At 39.6% G+C, this 21,770-nt stretch overlaps 1 protein-coding gene across 1 annotated transcript in view; it reads left to right on the top strand.

Moving 5' to 3' along the window:
• Sntg1 (syntrophin gamma 1) overlaps positions 1-2,916 on the top strand; it is a 925,417-nt gene extending 922,501 nt beyond the window's left edge. The window contains exon 20 of the mRNA XM_076564008.1: positions 2,801-2,916. Within this exon, the coding sequence (XP_076420123.1) occupies positions 2,801-2,821 (21 nt within the window). The 3' untranslated portion in view covers positions 2,822-2,916. The remainder of the gene's footprint in view (positions 1-2,800) is intronic.
• The last annotated feature ends 18,854 nt before the right edge of the window (positions 2,917-21,770 follow it).

Here is a 21,770-nt window from a genome sequence, read left to right as displayed (position 1 = left end):
TTTGTTGATGCAATGTTGAACTTCTCCATATCTTCTGCAAAATACAGAAGGTTAGGGCCTTCTGTTTTGGTCATTCCTAGGAGAAACATTGGATCTAGGACCGCCCTGTGTACCATTTCATCTTATATGGCTTGGTTTACAATGGTGATATTTTATTTGTTCTGAAATGTGATTTTATGTGTATGTTAATAAATAAAGTTGCCTAGGGATCAGAGCTAAAAGCAAGCCATTTAGCGGAAACCTAGCGGTGGTGGCACATGCCCCTAATCTGATTACATGGCAGGCAGAGTCTCTGTGTGTTCAAGGACACAGCCAAGCAGTGACCATAACCTTTAATACCACTGTGAACCATAGAGACCTGGAGGTATGTATAGACAGGCAGTGGCAAGAAAATCATGTCATTGAGCCAATGAGAAGGTAAAACAGAAAGGCAATAAAAAGACAGGTCAGAGGTGGATGTTGGTGGCACATGCCTTTAATCCTAGCACTTGGGAGGCAGAGCCACGTGGGTCTCTGTGAGTTCGAAGCCAGCCTGGTCTACAGAGTGAATTCTAGGAAAGGCGCAAAGCTACGCAGAGAAATCCTGTCTCAAAAAAAAAAAAAAAAGGAAAGTCACACAGGAGAAGGTCTCTCTCAAGGGGAAAGAGAGCCAGTGGTAAGCTAAAGACTATTTGCTGTGCTCTGATCTCTTGGGTTATTAACTCTGCATTTGGCTCTGTGTTTCTTATTTAATAAGACTGCTTATAATTTGTCTACAATTGGTGCCCATATGGCAAGAACTCACTAAAAAAAACATTGATGGCCTCATGGGCCAGGGGTTTCAAGCTACAGCTCGGCCAGACTTTATAGTCCCCAGGCCCAGCCAGAGCTACAGGTCCAGCTACACACAGTCAGAGCTGCACTTGACTGGAGCTGCAGCTGGAGCTGCTTGCAGCCGAATTGCCAACTCACGTGGTTGGAGCTTAAAGAAGCCTGATCTCAGGCCTGAATCAGCTCAAGTGGGAGCACAAGGCTGGATTTCAGCTTTATGCCAGAATGCATAGCTTCTCTCTCTCTCTCTCTCTCTCTCTCTCTCTCTCTCTCTCTCTCTCTCTCTCTCTCTCTCTGTGCAACCATGCTAGGTAGCTGTTTTGAAATTCCTTGGATTTCTACTATTCTACACAGTAATGGTAAGGCAATTAAGATATCAGATATTTTAAATGGAAAAACTACTTAAAAGAGAAAATTTTTTACACATTAAAAAATGAGTAATATCTGTACAATAGAAGAAAATTGGCCTTTGTTTAACAAAACACTAGGCAATCTGAAAATGGAATAATTACATGAGAGAATTAATGTTGATGGGATATATGTAACATAATTTATGCATTTTACTAGTTTATTTATCCTTATTTTACAATTTAAATGATAGTCAATTTAAGTGCCAGGATAAAAGCTTTAGAAAACCTGTTAAAATGAATTATAGAGAAATTCAGAGTCAGACAGAAGAATTTAAGGGTGAAGTTATTTCAGGATTGTATTATAAGGTTACAGAAAGAAAGCCTGTTTTCAAACAATAAAACTTAATTTATCTGGTAACCATACAGCAGCTACCTGATCAAGTGAATATACAAACTAATTGGACTCCATTTGAAATGTTAGATTTAAGAAGGTTCAAGGAGACAGCAGCATTTTATGGAATTCATTCCCCATTTGTAAAGCAAATGTTAAATCCTGGTCCACTTGTAATAGGACTACCACTCAAGACTGGAAAGAACTTGTAACTTCTGTCCTAGAATCCGGAGCACAGCTGCAGTGGCACATGTGGTTCAGAGATGAGGTTAAAACCATAGAAAGTCACTGGAGGGTGAGAGGTGTGGAAATCTCCCAGATCAGCTTCTTGGAGGAGGCCAATATGCTGAAATACAAAGACAATATTTATATGATAACCAAACCCTAATTCTATGTTGAATGGCAGCCATGAATGCATGGGACACAATTGAGGAATCAGGAAAGAAAATTGATTTATTCACAAAAGTTATACAGAGTTGAAAAGAATCCTTCATGGATTTCTGACAAAGACTGTCTTCAGGAGTAAGATAATGGTCCCCAATTCAGAAGCTAGCCAGATAATAATAGAATCTTTGACTTTTGAGAATGTGAATGCAGCATGCAAGAGAATAATCAGGCTGTTAAAAGCAAGATCTGTACCCTTGGAGAATTTGGATTAGAGACAGGATTAATGTTGAGTCTCATGGCCATGATGATATGTGGATAGGAGAAACAATTTCAAGAGGTTTGAGGAATGTCAGATGTTTGGGATGTGGAAAGCAAGGTCATTTGAAAAGAGACTATAAACAGGGCATTTCTAGAAACAATGTTTCTTCAAGGAGCAATGGCAACAGAATGCCTCTTCCTTCTGGAGTATGCAGAAGGTGTGGTAAGGGTAAATATTGGACCAACAAATGTAGATAAATGTGGGCCCCGGCCCCCGACTGTGAGTGGCTGCCACCTTGCTTGCCGACCTTGACCAGATGTCCTCCCTATTCAGATTCCCTGCTGGTTTCCTTCTCACCTGACAGATCACCAGAGGTTCGTTGTTCCTGTATCCTGCATTTGGTGTAAACAACTTAGATGCAAGTATGTAAAACATTCGGTAGCAGGTAGTGAACTTCTGCCCTCCGGGGATTCTCCATTGTGTTGTAAGCCTATATTTAAGGTTTCCTCCCTCTATCAATAAACGGCATTTGGCATTTGGCATTTGGCATTTCAGCCATGGCAAATGACTCGCTGTCTCTTGTCTCTATTTTTTAATCCACAGCCCTTCTCTAGGACATGGTGAATGGGTATCGGTAACATGGGCATTACCGCAACAAATGGAGGTTCCCACCGAGATCTGAGAAAGAAGAAACAAGCTGACGGACACTCTTGGAAGGCCGCCTGGCATTTTAAAGAAAAAAGAAAAAGGTAAGAGTGAATTGAAATGGGTGCAGCTAGCTCACAGTCAGTTAATTGAACTGTTGATGCAGGAAGGCACCAAAGTTAAGTAAGGGCAAGACAGCTAAAGATTTTAAATAAAAAAGGAAATCTTCCCAATAGAGAAGAGGGAAGGAAAGGAAATTTCCTGTTAGAAAAGGGAGAAAAAATTTTAATCAAGAAAAAAGAATTTTCCTGGTAAGAAGGAGAAAAATTTTTTGAAACTAGGCCTAAAGATTGGGGCCCTGTAGAGGAAGGATGAAAAAAGAGAGAAGCCTCTTCCCAGTGGTAATGGAAGATGTAAAGACTTTTTCCAGTTGTAGAGTTTTCAGGATAGCTGAAAACTCTTGAGTTTTTTCTTCCTGCCAGTGCAGAGCAGCAGCATCTGAATTACAAGGAATCGGCAGGTAGGCCTCATTGCTGCTGGCTGCACTGCAAGCGAGCCCATGGCTTAAAGTTTTGCTGTTTGCTTAATTTTGGTTCAAATGTTTTTTATTTTTCCCTCAGAGTGGGAATAATTCAATATTTAGGATCCCTTCATGGGAAATGTTTTTCTGTTTTTCCCTTATGGTGGGAATAACTCATTATTAGATAATCCTTTCATAGGAGTAGAAAGTTTAAACGTGAGTTTGTGTGCGGGCCTGCGCCCAGCAGCGGTGGCAGACAAAGGCATGCACGAGATAGCCCAGAGCAGCAGGAAGACAGGTACTCACCAGTGGGAGGCAGAGCTGCGATGGAGCGATGGAGCGTGGATGGAACGTGTCCCTGGCAGGCACAGGCAATAGAGCCCGAGCAGTGGGCGGAGCAAAGCTAAGCTGCAGCCAGAGCTCGCACCAAGCGAGCAGAGGCCGGGAAGGGACAGGCGTTGAAAGTTTAAACCAGGCCTAACTTCTGGTGAAAAAATGGTTTCAGTCAGGACAGTGAATGCTAAGTCAATGCTATTTGAGTAAAGGATGTTCTGTTCTTTTGATTGTCTTGATAAATGTTTGGATGAATGTTTGGATTTTCATGGTAGATAAACTAAAGGAAGAGAATTCATAATTTTGAACTATATATTAGGTATGCTCTTGTCTGTTGATCATTACTGAAAATTTGGCTCTGCAATTTAAGTTGCTTTCTAGAAATTCTTGGTTTAATTCTATAAAAATATAACACCTGAAATGAATTGGGTTATTAGCTTATTAAATAATGTCGCTAAGATAAATCGATAAATGATAATCTCTTACTGATAAAAAGGTTACAAAATTATTTTTCCAGTAAATAAAATACAGGTAAATTGTTTGGTCCACATTGTTAATAATTGTTTTTTTGCATTAATGTGTTACTTGAAATCTATAAAAAAGAATCTTCTTTTTAAGATTTTATAAAAATACTCAAGAGTATTACCTAAAGTTTACCTTTTCAAATCCTATAGAGATTGTATTTATTGCTTTTATAATTGGCATATGTAAAAAGGACCATAGAAATAGAAGCTGGTGATAGAATTGCTCAATTATTATTGCTTTCATATTTTAAATTCAAAATGGCACTGATATATAGAACTGGAGGCTTTGGAAGTACAGGGGAAAAGGTGTTTTGACAAACAGTTATCAGTGATAAACAGCCTAAATTAAAAATAAAATTATGTGGGATTGAAATTGGAAGATTATTGGATTCTGGTGCTGGATATATCTATAATTTCACAAGAATCCTGAGATCCCAATTGGCCCCTTAAAAATTCAACCTCTAACCTACAAGCTATCAGCACATCTCAGATGCCATTACAGAGCAGGCTACTTTTAAATTGGAAGGATGAGGAAGGTCATGCAGGAACTTTTCAACCATTTGTGCTACCTGACATTCCAGTGAACTTGTGGGGAAGGGATATGTTAGATGGTATGGGAGCTGTACTTACTACACAGCCTGTACAACAGATGCTGAAGAGTCAGGGCTACTGCCCGGGCAAAGGCTTGGGGAAAATGTTGCAAGGAGACCCACTCCCTGCAGCAGACAAAATTGTGTCACTAGAGGTCCTGGAAATACTAGAGGATTAGGGTCTTTTCCATAGGGGTCACTGCACAGCAGCCTTCAATAATACAACCGATAAAAATCACTTGGAAAAGTGATGACCCTGTATGGGTAGAGCAGTGGCCTCTTGCTAAGGAAAAATTGGAGGTTGCATATGCATTAGTTAAGGAACAGTTAGATGCTGGACATATCATTTCTTCCACTACACCTTGGAACTCACCTATATTTGTTATTAAAAAGAAGTCAGGAAAATGGAGGCTATTACAGGATCTTAGAGCTGTAAATAAAACCATGCTTCTCATGGGAGCAACACAGCCTGGCTTGCCTGCCCCTGTGGCAATTCCTAAACATTGGCATTTAATTGTGGTTGACTTGAGGGATTGTTTCTTCACCATTCCTTTGCATCCTGAGGACAGTCCTCGTTTTGATTTCAGTGTTCCTTCAGAAAATCTTAAGGAACCTTATCAGAGATATCAGTGGGTGGTGTTGCCTCCAGGAATGGCCAATAGCCCTACTATATGTATTTGGTGTCTTTGGCCCTAGCTCCAGTTCGAAAAGCCTTTCCAGATGTTTATATAATTCACTACATGGATGATACATTAATATATTTAATGGCTGCTAAAGATAAAAAACTTGCTTTTGATGCCTTTTCTAAATTACAAGAGGTTCTTAGCCTAGCTAATTTATAGATAGCCCCAGAAAAGGTACAGATATCTTTTCCCTATCATTATTTAGGTCATGAATATTTTGTTTTTCCCATTCACCTACTGGAGTGCTTTGACAAGCAGATCCTATTCTGTGGGTACATTCCCCAGCTTCTCCAGCAAAAATCATCACTCCTTACCCACAGGCTGTTGCTCAGATTATATTTAAGGGAATCAAGATCAATGTTCAAACTTTTGGTAAGGAACCAGATATTGTGGTGACCCCATACACCCAGTCTCAACTAGCATGGTTGCAAGCTAATGATAATGATTGTACCATATTGGCATGCTCCATGCAGGGTCGGTTGATACTCACTACCCCTCCAATGATGTCTGTCAGTTTTTTAAATTGCATCCTGTTATATTTCCCAAGATAGGACAGATGACTCCTATTCCTCAGGCCCGTGTGGTATTTACTGATGGCACTTCACGTGGTTTTGCTGTGGTGATTTCTGGTAACATAGTAAAGAGAATAAAAGTCCAGGGCACTTCTGCCCAGATGGCAGAGGTACAGGTACTGTTGCTTGCTTTATGGATGTTTTCTGATGAGAATGTAAATAGTTATACTCATAGTCAATATGTGGCACATGCCATTATGCCTTTGGAGACAACAGCCTACAAACCATCAATTTCTCCCATTCATGAATATTTATTGCAAGTGCAAGGACTTATATGGTCCCGCTCACATAACCTTTATGTGGGCCATATTAGAGCTCATACTCAATTGCCTGGACCTCTAAGTGAAGGTAATCAGAGGGCTGATGCCATTACTCATATGGCTGTCACATTAATTTGTTCTGCCTTTGAAAAGGCTACTCAGTTACATCAACGTTATCATCTTAATGCTGGATCTCTTTGTCATCACACAGGCATAACCTGGGAACAAGCCATCCAGATAGTTAAATCATGTCCTATTTGTGTGGAATTTTTACCTGTCCCTCATTTGGCAGTTAATCCCCAAGGACTTTTACCTAATCATGTGTGGCAGATGGACGTCACACACGTGCCTTCCTTTGGAAAATTACAATATGTCCATGTGTCTATTGATACATATTCTTCTCTAATTTTTGCTTCTGCCCATTCAGGGGAAAAGGTTAAGGATGTAAAGAATCATTGTCTTCATGCTTTTGCTTACTTGGGAGTGCCAAAATGCATAAAGACTGATAATGGTCCTGCCTACAGCAGTACGGGATTTTCAAAATTCTGCCAAGACTTTTCTATTGTTAATAAGACTGGTATTTCTTATAATCCTCAAGGACAGGCTATAGTAGAACACTGTCATCATACCTTAAAAACATATATTGCTAAAGTAAAAAGGGGGAGCTAGGGGCTCATCTCTCCTCTCCACATTCTATTCTTTCCCTTGTTTTATATATTTTAAATTTTTATCAGTGGATTCTGCTGGAGTATCTGTTGCAGATAAGCACTGGAGGGCTCCTGTTGCAAATCATCCTCTGGTGCGATGGAAAGATCTTTCTACTGGCACGTGGAGAGGACCTGATCTGGTGTTGGTGTGGGCCCGGGTATCTGTTTGTGTCTTTCTGCAGGACAATGAAGTTCCTCTTTGGGTTCCTGAATGCTGTATGTGGCTGCAGCTGAATCACAACATAGCAGAGACCTATTGGGCCTTCATAAAAAAACTCTCCCCTTCTGATGCCAATGGGGATTGAGAGCCCAATACGGCCAGCCCTGGCAAACATTATTGTAAGCCTAGGAACTGTAGCCATATGGTTGGATTTTTCAGAAGGTAATGTATGGGAACTTTTTTCAAAAATGTTGAGAATGTGTCACACCTTGAAGATTAAGGATAACTCTGAAGGTCAATGAACTTCATTTGCTAACAATAGAATGCCAGCTAAGCCTTTTTCACATTTTGCAACCCTCCTCAAGCTGGCGTAGTACCTACTTTTCAGGAATGGCTCTGTGAAACATTTATTGGCCTCCTGAAATTCATCTAGCCTTTTTGAAGATACCTTAAAATTTGTGAGCCAGAATGTAGCCATTATTGAGACCATTAGTTCTGCTCCTTGTTTGCTGTTTTTTGTTTTTTTTCTTTATGGTTTTCAGTTGTTCTCTTGCAGACCTGCCAGCCTAAGTAGTGCTAGGATCAAGAAAAATGGGCCTTGGTGGTTTGTGTTCCTGGAACCGTGTTCATGCCAGTGGACCATGGCAGTTAGACACAGATGATGCTCACGCGCTCCAGAAGAGACTCTGGCATCGCTGTTGCCATTGTTGCTGTTATAGCAGTGGTGGCCACTGCTGCTATTGCTTCTGGGATTGCTATTTGATAATTGGTTACTACAGCTAGCAAAATGGAGACCCTTGGAAGCAAAAGTAGCAACCACAGTTAGTTAATTTTTCATCTTATTGGGCATGATAAACTTAATTCCACTATTATACATTAAAATTGGCTTTGAAAGTTGAAAAAAGTTATTAAAACTCAAGTTCCACTTGCTTATGGGATACCACCTTACAAGGACTCCAATTTGCAGTAAGGCTCGTTTAAGAAGGGAATGGTTCAATTGCCTTTAGCCTCCTGGCTATAGGTGGGTTAGAATTTCTGTTGGTCTTTTCTCTAGGCATTCTCCTACAGGAATTATAATGCAGAGGGAAAATATTATATTGGAATGGATATTTTTACCAAATAAACAGAGTAAAAAATTAAAAACTCTTTGGAAAAAAAATCTCTTAATTGATTTGGAAAAGAAATTTGAGACTTTGTCAATTAGCAGGGATAGACCCAGCAAAAATTGTCATACCTTTAACTAAGGAGGACATTGAAAAATAATGGGCAGGAAGTGAACCTTGGCAAACAGTTAATTTTGCATTAATTTTTTGGGAGAGATTAACAGCAAATATCCCAAAATCGAAAGAATTGATCTTATGAAGAGAGCTGATTGGGTCTTGCCTCAAAGTGTGTGGGAAACACCCATATCTGGAGTTTGTACATTTTATACAGATGATAACAAACAAGGAAAGGCAGGTTACAAATCAGAAAATTTAAGTAAAGTGGTTCAAAATCCTTATGATTCAGTTCAAAAATCAAAACTGTATGCTATTCTGTTTGTATTAATGGATTTTTCAGAACCTCTCAACATAGTAACTGACTCTCAGTATTCTGAAAGAGTGGTATTACATATTGAGACTGCAGAATTTATCCCTAATGAGTCAGAATTAACTTTACTATTTGTTCACTTACAAAATATAATCAGGAAAAGGAAGCATCCTTTATATATAACTCATATCTGACCCCATACAGGTCTGCCAGGCACTCTAGCACAAGATAATGATGAGATTGATAAATTATTGAAAGGAAATGTGCTGGAGGCCTCAGAATTTCATAAAAACATGTCAATATAAAGATTTAAAAAAGGATTTTTCCATATCCTGGCAACAAGCCAGGGGAAATGTAAGGAAATGTCCTACTTGTTCCTTTTACAATCAGACTCCATTACCATGGATGTAACCCAAAGGGTACTCAGAGGAATGAAATCTGGCAGATGGATGTGTTTCACTTTGAGGAATTTGGATAATTGAAATATGTACACTTACCATTGATACTTATTCAGGATTTCAATGAGCAACTGCTTTGAGTTCTGTAAAAGCTTATTCTGTAATTACTCATTTGCTAGAAGTTATGGCCATCATGAGTATACCTGCACAAATCAAAACTGACAATATTCCATCATATGTCTCTGTTAAAATGAAACAGTTTTTTTTGTTTTTTGGTTTTTTTTTTTTTTTTGCTTATTACAATATAAAGCATATTACAGGTATACCACATAATCCTACAGGCCAAGCAATTATAAAAAGATCAAACAGGGTATGCTAAATAAACCTAAAGGGGTAATAAAAACTCCAGAAATAGATTTCATTATGCTCTATTAAATTGGAATTTTCTCAATGCTAATGAGAAAGGAACAACAGCTACAGAAAAACATTGGTTAATAGAAAAAAAAAACTACCGAATTAAATCAGCCTATATACTTTAAGGATGTGCTGACCTCAGAATTGAAACCAGGATACGTGTTACATTGAAGACAAGGTTTTGCTTTTTTTCCTACAGAAGAAGATAAGCTGTGAATACCATCAAAATTGATACAGGTTCAATTTGAAAAAGAGAGACCTCTTAATTAGAAGAGGTGATAATTCATCAACGAGCATGACCATCCAATTTAAACTATCTTTTACCATTAACACATGCCTTTTCATTTAATGAGACATAACTTGCCAAAAGGGAACTTCTCCAAAGTTAGTCTTGGGGAAAGTTTTTTTTTGTTTTTGTCTTTTTTTTGTTTTTTTTTTTTTGTGGGGCCCCATCTTCTTCCTGGAGACTTTAAATTTGATGTTAGGCCTGGTTGTGATTTCCTGCAGAAAACTGATAGATACTTGAACACAAAGACATCTATAGGCAGCTAATTGAATCTTTTTTCCTACAATTAGTTAGTACTCTATATGACCATTAATATCTTAACAAAGTTTTATATATATGTATTAATCTTGTAAATTTTGATATAAAATTCCTACTTTAATTAAAGTTTAAAGAATCAGAATAGAATCAAAGAATTGAGATTAGTAGTAACAGAATAATCCCTTAATTCTTTTCTTTCCCATATCAGAATATGGCTCTTTCTTCTGGCATGATACAGGGAGTTTGCATTTTCCTTTTAACAACATGCTTGTATTAAAAGAAGGAGAGAGCCATTCTCCAACTACAAAACCAGCTTTAATTTTTAATTGATTTGGGACTACAAGAAGACCATTTGTATTAAATGTTTTTAGAGAAGAGCAGAAACAAACTTTAGGAAGACTTATGAAATTTTATTGATGGTATACCAATAGGCCATTCTACTCTTTTTCTTTGGACATTTTTTTTCTAGATGATTTGTTCTTTTTCTTCAGTTGTCTCATTTGTCCAGTATTCTTCAGATTCCTTAGCCTTCATTCTCCACAAAAACAACAATTGCATGTGGACAATAATAATACCACTAAGCTGACAAACATCATCTACACATCAGCTTTGGACTACAAACTGCTCAGAACAATTTCGAGATGGCTAGCTAAGATGATCCTGTTCCACAAACTACTTGATTAAGGACTTAAGATAAGCCCTGAACTTTGGCATTATGCTGAGACTGGACAACAAAGGATATAGCTACTTTTCATAGAATTTGACAACAAACCCCAAAATTTTTCTTTTCAGAATAAAGATGCCTTTGCCCATAACCAGCAGGAAGCAATTTCAAGAACATGACACCCACATTCCCAAAGAGGTGGTGTGGGGCAGGTGGTTTTGGGTCTTTGAATGGGTTTTGGGACTGGGATAATTTTCATTGTTTAGGAGGGTTGGTTATAAGTTGTTGTTAAGGGTTAGGAAAAAGACTTAGCAAAGTATATTAGATTTAAGGTGCTTGTTTAAAAAAATATAGAATTGACAGAATAGAGGGTAGATTATTGAATCTACTCAGAAAGTAAAGAGAGGATATAGATATGATATAGATAAAAAGATAGATAATTGAATCTACATTTAAAACACAATTACTAGTTTTAAATACTTTACATTGGATTGGATTTTTGTATATTGTATACAAATTATATATATATATATATATATATATATATATATATATATATAGAGAGAGAGAGAGAGAGAGAGAGAGAGAGAGAGATTGATATTGTTAGAAAATGCTATACATATATTTCTAATCTTGTTCAAGATATTGTACTTACACTGTTCATTTAACAATGTAATGCAATTTTCTGATCCTTGAAATTTATTATTACCAACTTTTAGGATTTAAAGAAACAAAAGTTAGTAGTTAGATATTACAATCAAACTTGTATTCCTATTATGTATGTTTTCAAGATTGAGCTGATGTATTTTAGATAGACAGGTAATCTTCAAACCCTTCAAAGCTTTACAGGATATGGCATTTAAAATGTTTTACTAACTTATAAATTTTAGTTTTTTTATGTCTATGAGACATGTTGGCTCTTGGCAACACCAATCTACTTCAGAGAAAATATGGGCATTGAAGAAACTGCATATGGAGTTAACTTTCATTGTGGCAAAAGTTAGCCACTGGACAACAAAGTATCCTTGAATCAACTGCTGACAAAGAGGACAAAATGGACAGACAGGACACAAAACAAAGGACTACCAACTCTTTCCAAGACAAGTGTGGTTGTGGCTTTAACAACAGGTATCTTCTGAGGCCAGGACAATATGGCACCATCCCTGAAGTGGCCTTTGCAATCCAGAAAAGGTACAGTGCACCTTTCTTCAAAGCCAGCTGAACAGGCAGTAGACTGATGACTTCTGATGTGCAGTGGAACAGTAGCTGAAACAGTTTTTCTTGAAAAAATAACCAAGCTGACAGAGTCTCACCTCTCAGTGGTAGACTGGCATTTAATAAAAGAGATGAAGCCACCCACAAGTTGAGAAGAATGCACTGTGGAATTCCAAAAACACCAACAATTTCTATAATTTAAAATCCTGAATCATGACAGGACACTAGTGGAATTCAGGTGTCTCTGGTACATGGACTAATCTCACTAAATGTGAGTTTGAACTGTAGGCCTGTGTACATCCCACTTCACAAATGAGTCTGTTGGACATGCTAAGGCTATAGGCTGAAGATGATGCCCCAATGTTGCGGAGAAATTTCAGGTGACTGTCCAGGCAGCTGGTTGTTTCTGTCATCTCACAATTTTTTTGGAAGCCACTTTCATACACTTCCTGTTTTATTAGGTAATATTATTTGTATTATATTTGTATATCAAAATGGCACTCCCATTTTGAGTAAGCTGCTGCCTGCGTGCTGACCTTGACCAGAAGTCCTCCCTATGCTGATTCCCTGCTGGTTTCCTTCCTCCTGAATGGTCACTGCAAGTTCTTTGTTTGTGTATCCTGCATTTGGTGTAAACAGTTTAGATGCAAGAATGTAGAACATTGGGTTGTAAACTTCTGCCCTCTGGGGATCCTCCATTGTGCTATAAGCCTGTATTTAAGGTTTCCTCCCTCCTTCAATAAATGGCATTCTGCTGTGGCGAATGACCAGCTGTTTCTTTTTTTCTTTATTTCTTTTATCAACCACTGATTCCCTTGTTCTCCCCCTCTCCCCCTCTGCCTTCCCCCCAAACCACTCCCCATTTCCATCTCCTCCAGGGCAAAGACTCCCCTGAGGATTGAGGTCAACCTGGTAGATTCAGTCCAGGCAGGTCCAGTCCCCTCCTCCCAGGCCAAGCCAAGTGTCCCTGGATTCAAACAGCCAACTCATGCACTGAGCACAGGACCCAGTCCCACTGCCTGGATGCCTCCCAAACAGATCAAGCTAATCAACTGTCTCACCTATTCAGAGGGCCTGATCCAGTTGTTGGCTCCTCAGCCATTGGTTCATAGTTCATGTGTTTCCATTCATTTGGCTATTTGTCCCTGTACTTTATCCAACCTTGGTCTCAACAATTCTCACTCATACAAACCCTCCTCTTTCTCGCCAATTGGACTCCTGGAGCTCCACCTGGGGCTTGGCTGTGGATCTCTGCATCTGGTTCCCTCAGTCATTGGATGGGGTTTCTAGCATGACAATTAGGGTGTTTGGCCATCTGTCACCATAGTAGGTCAGTTCTGGCTGTCTCTTGACCATTGCCAGTAGTCTATTGTGGGGGTATCTGTTTCTTGTCTCTATTTTTTAATCTACAGCCCCTCGCTCAGACATGGTGAGCAGGTAGTGGTAGTGCAGGCACTACTGCAACAATTATTTCCTTCTTGGGTCTCTGACAGAGTTGAAGATTAGATAGTTATAGTTATAGTTAGTTGAAGATTAGATAGTTATAGTTTTCCTTGTTAAGGATTTCAGAAAAGAAACTCACTAAAGACATGTAAGTGTATAAATTTGAAAGACATTATAAGATAGTATTCTGTTAGTAATATAAGTTAGGATAGAAAGTGAATAAGGTACATTTTGGACTTATCAAAATAGGATAGATAATGAATATTTTCTCTGAGTTTGTCAAATGCATCAAAAAGACATTGCTTATGTATTTATTGCTTGTATATATTGTATATAGTTATTGTATTTATTTTATATAGTTTTTCTTATATTAGTTATATCTTTTTTCTTTTTATTAGAGTAGAAGGGGGAAATATGGTGATATTTTATTTGTGCTGAAATGTGATTTCATTTTTATGTTAGTAAATAAAGTTGCCTGGGGATCAGAGCTAAAAGCAAGCCATTTAGCAGAAGTCTGGCAGTGGTGTCACATGCCCTTGATCTGATCACATGGCAGGCAGAGTCTCTGTGTGTTCAAGGACACAGCCAAGAGGTTACCCTAACCTTTAATGCCAGTACGAACCATAGAGAGTTGGATGTGGTGGTAATCTAATTGTACTGAAATATTATTTTGATTGTATGTTAATAAATAAAGTTGTCCGGGGGTCAGAGCTATTAGAGCCATTGACAGAGTGTGGCGGTGGTGGCACACGCCTTTAATCCCATAGATCTCTATGTGTTCAGGGATACAGCCAGCATTGGAGACATATGCCTTTAAGACCTAGGGGGCTGTACATTCAGACAGTGACGAGGCAGTCACGTGTTTGGGTTTACAACCAATGAGAAGGCAGAATGACTAGAAAATCGATTTACAGACAGGAAGTAGCTCTCTTTCAGGAAGCTGGGACACGGCAGGCAGAAGGGTGAGATTTTAGCTCTGAGCTCTGACCTCTCAGCTTTCTCCTTTACATTGTTTCTGTGTTTCTTATTTAATAAGACGGTTAGTTACATCTATAGTTGGAGGTCTGTATACACAGGCACTGACGAGGAAATCATGTGGTTGGGTTTAGAGCCAATGAGAAGGTAGAATGGAAAGGCAATAAAAAGGTCACAAAGGAGAAGGTCTCTCTCTCAGGGGAAGGACAGCAGCGAGTGTTAAGCTAAAGGCTATTTGCTGTGCTCTGATCTCTTGGGCTTTTAACTCTTCATTTGGTTCTGTGTTTCTTATTTAATAAGACTGTTTAGAATTTCATCTACAGTTTACTACAATTAAAACATTTGACACTTTGATATCTCTTTATGCCTTTGGAAATCACCTCTCCTATCCATGCCTTATCACTATATTTAAGAGACTCAATATTGATTGTGGGTTGGATCCATTCTTCTATGTGTGCTAATCTGACCACTGAAGGTGTAATTATCTTTTTGCACTCTAAATTAGCATTTTTCAAAAGCCAAAGATTGGATTGGTACTCATTTAACTTCCTGATCTAATACTGCTGTTTACAGCTCTAGTCAATCTATGCAAAAAGTCAGTAAAGAGTTCTTTGAGCCATGTATGACCTTAGTATATAACTCAGTTGTTTTTTCCTGGTTCTGGAATCTTATTCCATGAGTTTAAGGTTGCCATACAGCATATGGACAAGGTATCTCATCAAAGGTTGCTTGTTTACATCTCAAAACCTTTAATCTTATCCTGCTGTTCAAGGGCCTTAGCTTTTTCTCTAACTACCTGGGACATATTCATGTTTAGCTATATTTACTATTACCCTGGCAATTCATATAATATCTTTTTAAAAATGGTTTCATAACAGTGCCAAGAATGAGAGAGTTATTGAAATGATGCTGACTTTGCAAAGTGGTAGTGAGAAATCAGTCCAAAAGGTTCATTCCATTAAAAACTGGTGACTATAATCTAATACTGTTAAAATTAATTGATTCCAGTTGTTTGAAATTATTTTATTTCTTGAGGACTATATATTTAACATCTGTCTCACATATGGTGAATGCATACCATAGGTAGCTATTGCTTCCTTAATGTCTTCTAAATCTCTTATATGTATAGACTCCCATTCACAAACTGCATATCCTTCAGGATAATTGACATTTGCTGGCTTTTCACAAACAGTAACAGCAGGTGAATTCACAACTTTAGGCAAGTCATCTCTAACTCTGTAAGGTACTGGATAGAATAATTCCCTTTTAACCTTTTTCATCTGTGCCTTAATACTCTTTTTTATCAATTTTAACAACATCTACTGTAGCAGGGTCCTTGCTGTTGTTCCCTTTGGGGGTGGGGGGCCAAGTAAGCACAGAGTCAAATCACACAGACTCTGGGAGAATGTCGAAACAACAAGCTCAGTTTATTCTGGAAGAGGCAAGCCTTATATACCCTGCACCACACCCTTGGGGGAGGTCTGATGAATATGCATCTGCTGGTGTGACATGGCTGCCTCTCATTGATCCAGGTCATCTCCAGATCATGTTTCAGCTGCTGTTGCTAAGACTTTCAGGCAGACCCAGGATGGCTCTCAGAAAGTATCTTTTTTACTTGTTTGGGCCTTCTGGCCCTCAAGACAGTTAGGGATGAGTTATCCCACAATCCACTAAGGCTTGAAATCGATTTAACACTGCTTTTTGTAGGGTCTAAACCTCCTGAAGAGTGAATTATTCCAACAATTTCATTAGATCAATCACTTCCTTTATATCATCACATATGATTCTAAAGATTTCATTTTATCCATCAGTGCTATTTTGTCATCCTTAGAGATTATCTGTATGGCATGCAAATTGCCTTCCAAACACATGGTTCTATCAGCAAATTTTTCATTTCCATGTTCCATGGAATGAATTTTATCTGGCAATTTATCATTATCATTTTTAATGGAATGAACATTTTGGGCTGATTTCTCATTACCACTTTGCAAAGTCCGCATCATTTCAATAACTTTCTCATTCTTGGTACTGTTATGAAACCATTTTTAAATAATATGAATTGCCAGGGTAACAGTAAATATAGCTAAACATGAATATGTCCAAGGTAGTTTGTCTATCTCACCTAAAATTCTATCCATAGCAGAAATCAAAAGATTTTTAAATTCCTGAATGGTCATATTATCTGCCATTGATATGGAAGAAGTTTACACACTGTAAAAAAAATTATTTATAAAGTATGAAGTTATCAAGTAATTTAACTCAGAGAAAATTTTCAGGAGATCATCCTTGATGTCCTATGTGTCCTCAGCTCTTAGTTAATTAGGGAGATATGGATGGCTGTTTTGCCTGGTGATTTTTGGATGTACTGATGATGTTTGGCTGGCAGATGCCACAGGTGTAGAGTCAAAGCAGGTCTTGGAATGCTGCTCTGATCTGGCACTCTAACTTGGTGAGGTTGGCTAAACTATGAGTTCTGAGCAAAAGTTAAACAATATACTGAACAGATTTGGTTAGAGAGAGAGAGAGACTGAGAGGGGAGAGACAGCTAAGAGCTGGATGGATGAGTCTTCTGGGAAGGATGCCACATGCAGGAGCTGGGAGCTCCAGCAAGGCTGATCTGAGGCTGGAAGCATGGAGCTACCTTTCTTGAATCCAGGGCTCAACCCACCTACTGTGCATGTTTCTGGCAGCAGCTGCAGGTCCCAGAAAACATGCAAAGGGAAAATAGTTGGTGGGGAGTGCACCACTCAGCAGGCAGCCAGATGTGACTTTCAAAACCCTGGGTTTTGGAATTGCAGGTAGAAAACTCCTGCTAGGAGTTCGCTAGGTAGAATGTATGCATGGACTGGCTTTAGAATACATACACACAAGGTACTGGAAGCTCGGGAGCTCTTAGATGCCTAGGATGGGATGCCTACAGGCAGCTTCGAGAAGAGTGGAATTGTGCTTCACCATTGATGAAGTGCTGGCACAAGTAGGGCTGGTTGTGCACAAAATGGTGGTAGTGGCGGCTGGGGCCAGGCAAAATATGCTTGGACCAGGGCAGGATCTGCTGGGAGCTCAGCTGGATCCACAGCTCAATGCACTGAGTGTTCAAGACTCTGGGACTAGTCTAAAGGTGCCTGATGTGAGTTATTTCTGCCTGCTGATTGAGGTATGAAGCAACTCAGCAACTGTGGAAAATAGGCACCACAAGCTGCTATGAGTGGGGTGGAGTGGATCCAAGCTGGGCTTCACTTGAGCAGACATGTGGGCTGGGGCAGGTAGTGGCACACAGCACAACTGTGTGCATGCCTAGGGAGAACAGGGGCACCCAACTGTCTGCTAGGAAGCCTTTCACATCCAAGAGAGGGCTCCAGATCTCCTCCCCATTTCCTTTTAAGAGGTCATGTAGTCAGACAAGAATCATCTATCAACCAAGATAGCCCAAAGTCATGGGTGGAATTAATCCCCACTACACCACAAAGATATCACTACTAAGTTCTGCTCCCAGCTTGGGAATGGAGTCTGGTTCCTTTGCCTCAAAATGTATTAGCCTCTGTGTGCTGACCATTGAGAAACACTTTGCTGGGAAGTTTCTTTCCAGGGACAGGGAGCTATTTCTGAAGCATACTGAGGTTAAGTTATTTCCTTCTAATTGTATTGTATTTTCATAAGTTGGAGTATTTGCTGTGTTGTATATCCTTGAGGCTCCTTTCCTCTTGGCCCAGTACAGAGCAGAATGGTCTTAGCTGCAACATTTAACTTTTCCCAGTTCTTTTTCTGGACAAAATGCATAGTTTTTATATTTTTTTACCCACTTATCACTATTGTTTGACTGTAGAACTAGATAAGAGTAATAAATAATAACCCTGTCACAGCACCTGAATGCTATCCTTCTGTGGTAGTTTAGATGAGAATGACCCTCATAGACTCATGTGTTTTCATATTTGGTCCTCAGTTGGTGGAATCATTTGAGAAGAATTAGGATGTATAGTCCTATTGAAGAGGTGTGTCACAGGGGGTGGACTTGAAGCATTAAGAACCATAGGCCATGCCCATTTTACTTTCTACCTACTGCTTGTAGTTAGAGATATGAGTTCTCAGTTGTTACACTTTCAATAATAGATGCTGGTTTTGTGTGCCAACTTGACTTAAGCTACCATCATCAGAGGAAGGAATCTCAGTTGATAAAATGCCTCAATGAGATCCTAGCTATAAGACATTTTCTCATTTAGTGATCAAGGTGGGAAGGACCAGCACAGGGTGAGTGGTGCCATCCCTGGGCTGCTAGTCCTGGGTTCTGTAAAGAGATGGGCTGAGCAAACCAGGGGAAGCAAGTTAGTAAGCAGCCCTCTTCCATGGCTTCAGCATCAAGTCCAGCCTTGAGGATCCTACACTGTTTGAGTTCCTGCCCTGACTTCACTCGGTGATGAATGCAGAAATGTAAGCCAAATAAACTCTTTCCTCCCTGTTTTTTTTTTTTTTTTTTTTTTTGTCATGTGTTTTTGTCACATCAATAAAAGCCCTAACTAAGACAACTTGGTAGCAGGTGTGGAGTATTGTTGTGACAGACCTGACCATGTTTGTAGAAGGATTGTGGAAGGGTTTTGGAACTTTGGGCTAGGGTTCTGCTTATCTGGGGCTGAAGAATCAGGTATGATTAATAAGATACCAAAACTACTACAGCATGACTTTATTTTGCTGGGATACTTGATGCTGGTTTGCTGGAGCTAAGAAATTAGTGGTGATTAAGGATAGACCAGCATCACTGAAGGAAACACTTCAAGGAAGTGTTTACTGAGAGCAAAGAAAAGCTACATTATAGAGGCAACAAGGTTGTACTTCATGCTGGTAGTTGGAGATGGTAATGTATAAGAGTTACTGAAGTGATACTGGTTATGAAGGCATGAAGGGGTCATGGAAAGCACCTGAGGCTTGATACTATGAAAGGCCAGGAGAGGCCTCTGGTGAAGGTGAAGCCTCAATAGCAGTTAAAGGCTCAGGATTGAAGGGGTCATGAAAAGAATTTGTGGCCTGGCATAATGAAGAAAGCCTATGAGAGGCTATTGGTGAATGTGCAGCCCTGTTGCAACAGAAGACTGCAGTATTTCTGCATATGCCAGTGCCATGGGGTAACCACCCAGAAGAGCAGCAGCACTGGAGTGGAGCCATCTGGAGCCTAGAAGACAAGCTGTGTGTGCTAGAGAGGGCAGAGCCAGATAAATAACTCAAGCCCTTTGGAGGAACAGAACATTGTGAGTGAATCCCAGATAACTGGACATTACTTTATTTATACTGTTGGAGTTTCATTTTGCTTGGTTCAGACTGTGATGGTACCCTGGTTCTTCCCTCTTGAAGATATTTAATTTTGATTTTTTTTTTTTTTTTTTTTTTTTGGTTTTTCGAGACAGGGTTTCTCTGCGTAGCTTTGCGCCTTTCCTGGAGCTCACTTGGTAGCCCAGGCTGGCCTCGAACTCACAGAGATCCGCCTGGCTCTGCCTCCCGAGTTAATTTTGATTTTTAAGGGAACACACAGATAAAAGCCTTGAACTGTTAAAAAAAGATTGGATATTTTAAAGAGATTGAAATTCTAAAGTGTTTGAATTTGTGGACGGTGGGACTTTTAAAATTATTTATGATTTTAATGTGAGATGAATAATAAAGGAAGGGATGTGGCTTAATAATGATGTTTGTGTTTCAAGTTAACAGTTATACTGGCTATTTTTAGGTGTCAACTTGACACAAGCTATAGTCAACAGAGGAAGGAGCCTCAGTTAAGGATATGCCTTCATGAGATCCAGCTGTATGGCATTTTCTCACTTAGTGTTCAATGAGGAGGGCTCAGCCCATGATGGGTGCTGCCATCCCTGGTCTGCTGGCCCTGGGTTCTATAAGAAGTTGGGCTGAGCAAGCCATGAGAAGCAAGCCATTAAGCAGCACCCCTCCATGGCTTCTACATCAGGTCCTGCCTCCAGAATCCTGTCCTGGTTAAGTTCCTATCCAGATTTCTTTCAATGATGAATAGTAATGCAGATGTATAAACCAAATAAACCCTTTTCTCCCCAATCTGCTGTTTGGTCATGGTGTTTTTGTCATACTAATAGAAACCCTAAGACACATGGCCTTCACTCCACCATCATAGTCACTAACCCACTGAAATTGAAAACCAAATGAAATGTTTCTTTTTTTAAACTTTTTATTATTTCTTTGTGGATTTCATATCATAAACCCTGATCTCATTCGTCTCCCCATCACTTTGTATCCACCTCTGCCATTGCAACCTCCCACCAAAAATAAAACAAAAGAAAAATTAAAAGAAAAAAATCTCATTGTGGAAGCTGTAGATTGTTATAGTGAGTCACACAGTTTGCCCTTTAGTCCACATATCTTTATTGGCAAGTGTTCATTACATTGAGTCCTAGGTCTGGTTTGAAGCTTCTAGCTTCTGCTACATATACTGGGCCCTCACTGGAACTCTGTTTTAATATCCTGTTGTTGTCCCATGTTATGAAGATCCTAAGGTGGAGGGCATTTAAGCACCAACCCCACTTTCCCCCAGAATTTTCCTGAGTTCAAGCAGCAGGAGATATTAGATAAAAGGATTTAGATTGTGGAGATAAGCAGAAAATAAAGGATAGCCTTGAGAGTGCCTAGAACCTATTCCAATGAGTCCCAAGTGTCTCTGCCCCAAAGCATTTATAGAAATGCCAACGGGGTAGAGCAAAATACACTCCCCCCCCCCCCCACAGCCAAGTGCAGACCATCACAGACACCTGCACTCAGGCCTGTGGTCCAATCATCCTCTCTATGAGGAACTGCTGAGTAAAGCCACAAGGAACCTGAAAACAGGCTCCCACAGGTCCCCCTTTCTTTATATATATATCCTCATTTGTAGCTAGAGTTTTCCTGCTTTGCCCACAGTCAGGACAAATCTTTGTCACCCGCCAGTCCCACAGCCGCTCAGACCCAACCAAGTAAACACAGAGACTTATATTAATTACAAACTGTATGGCCGTGGCAGGCTTCTTGCTAACTGTTCTTTTATCTTAAATTAACCATTTCCATAAATCTATACCTTGCCACGTGGCTGGTGGCTTACCGGCGTCTTCACATGCTGCTGGTCATGGTGGCGGCTGCAGTGTCTCTCTGCCTCAGCCTTCCGCTTCCCAGAATTCTCTCTCCTTGTCCCACCTACTTCCTGCCTGGCCACTGGCCAATCAGTGTTTTATTTATTGACCAATCAGAGCAATTTGACATACAGACCGTCCCACAGCACTTCCCCTTTCTTTTTTTTAAAGGGAAGGTTTTAACTTTTACACATCTCCAAAGTCAGCGTGGTATATTTGGGAATTTGGGCGTAGCTTCTCTTACTACTTCCTGCTGGAGGGGGGCGCTGTATCTTATGGGGACACAA

Source organism: Peromyscus maniculatus, chromosome 2, assembly GCF_049852395.1.
Source record: "Peromyscus maniculatus bairdii isolate BWxNUB_F1_BW_parent chromosome 2, HU_Pman_BW_mat_3.1, whole genome shotgun sequence".
Classification (NCBI taxonomy): Eukaryota; Metazoa; Chordata; class Mammalia; order Rodentia; family Cricetidae; genus Peromyscus; species Peromyscus maniculatus.
This window is presented reverse-complemented; position numbering and strand designations above follow the sequence as displayed.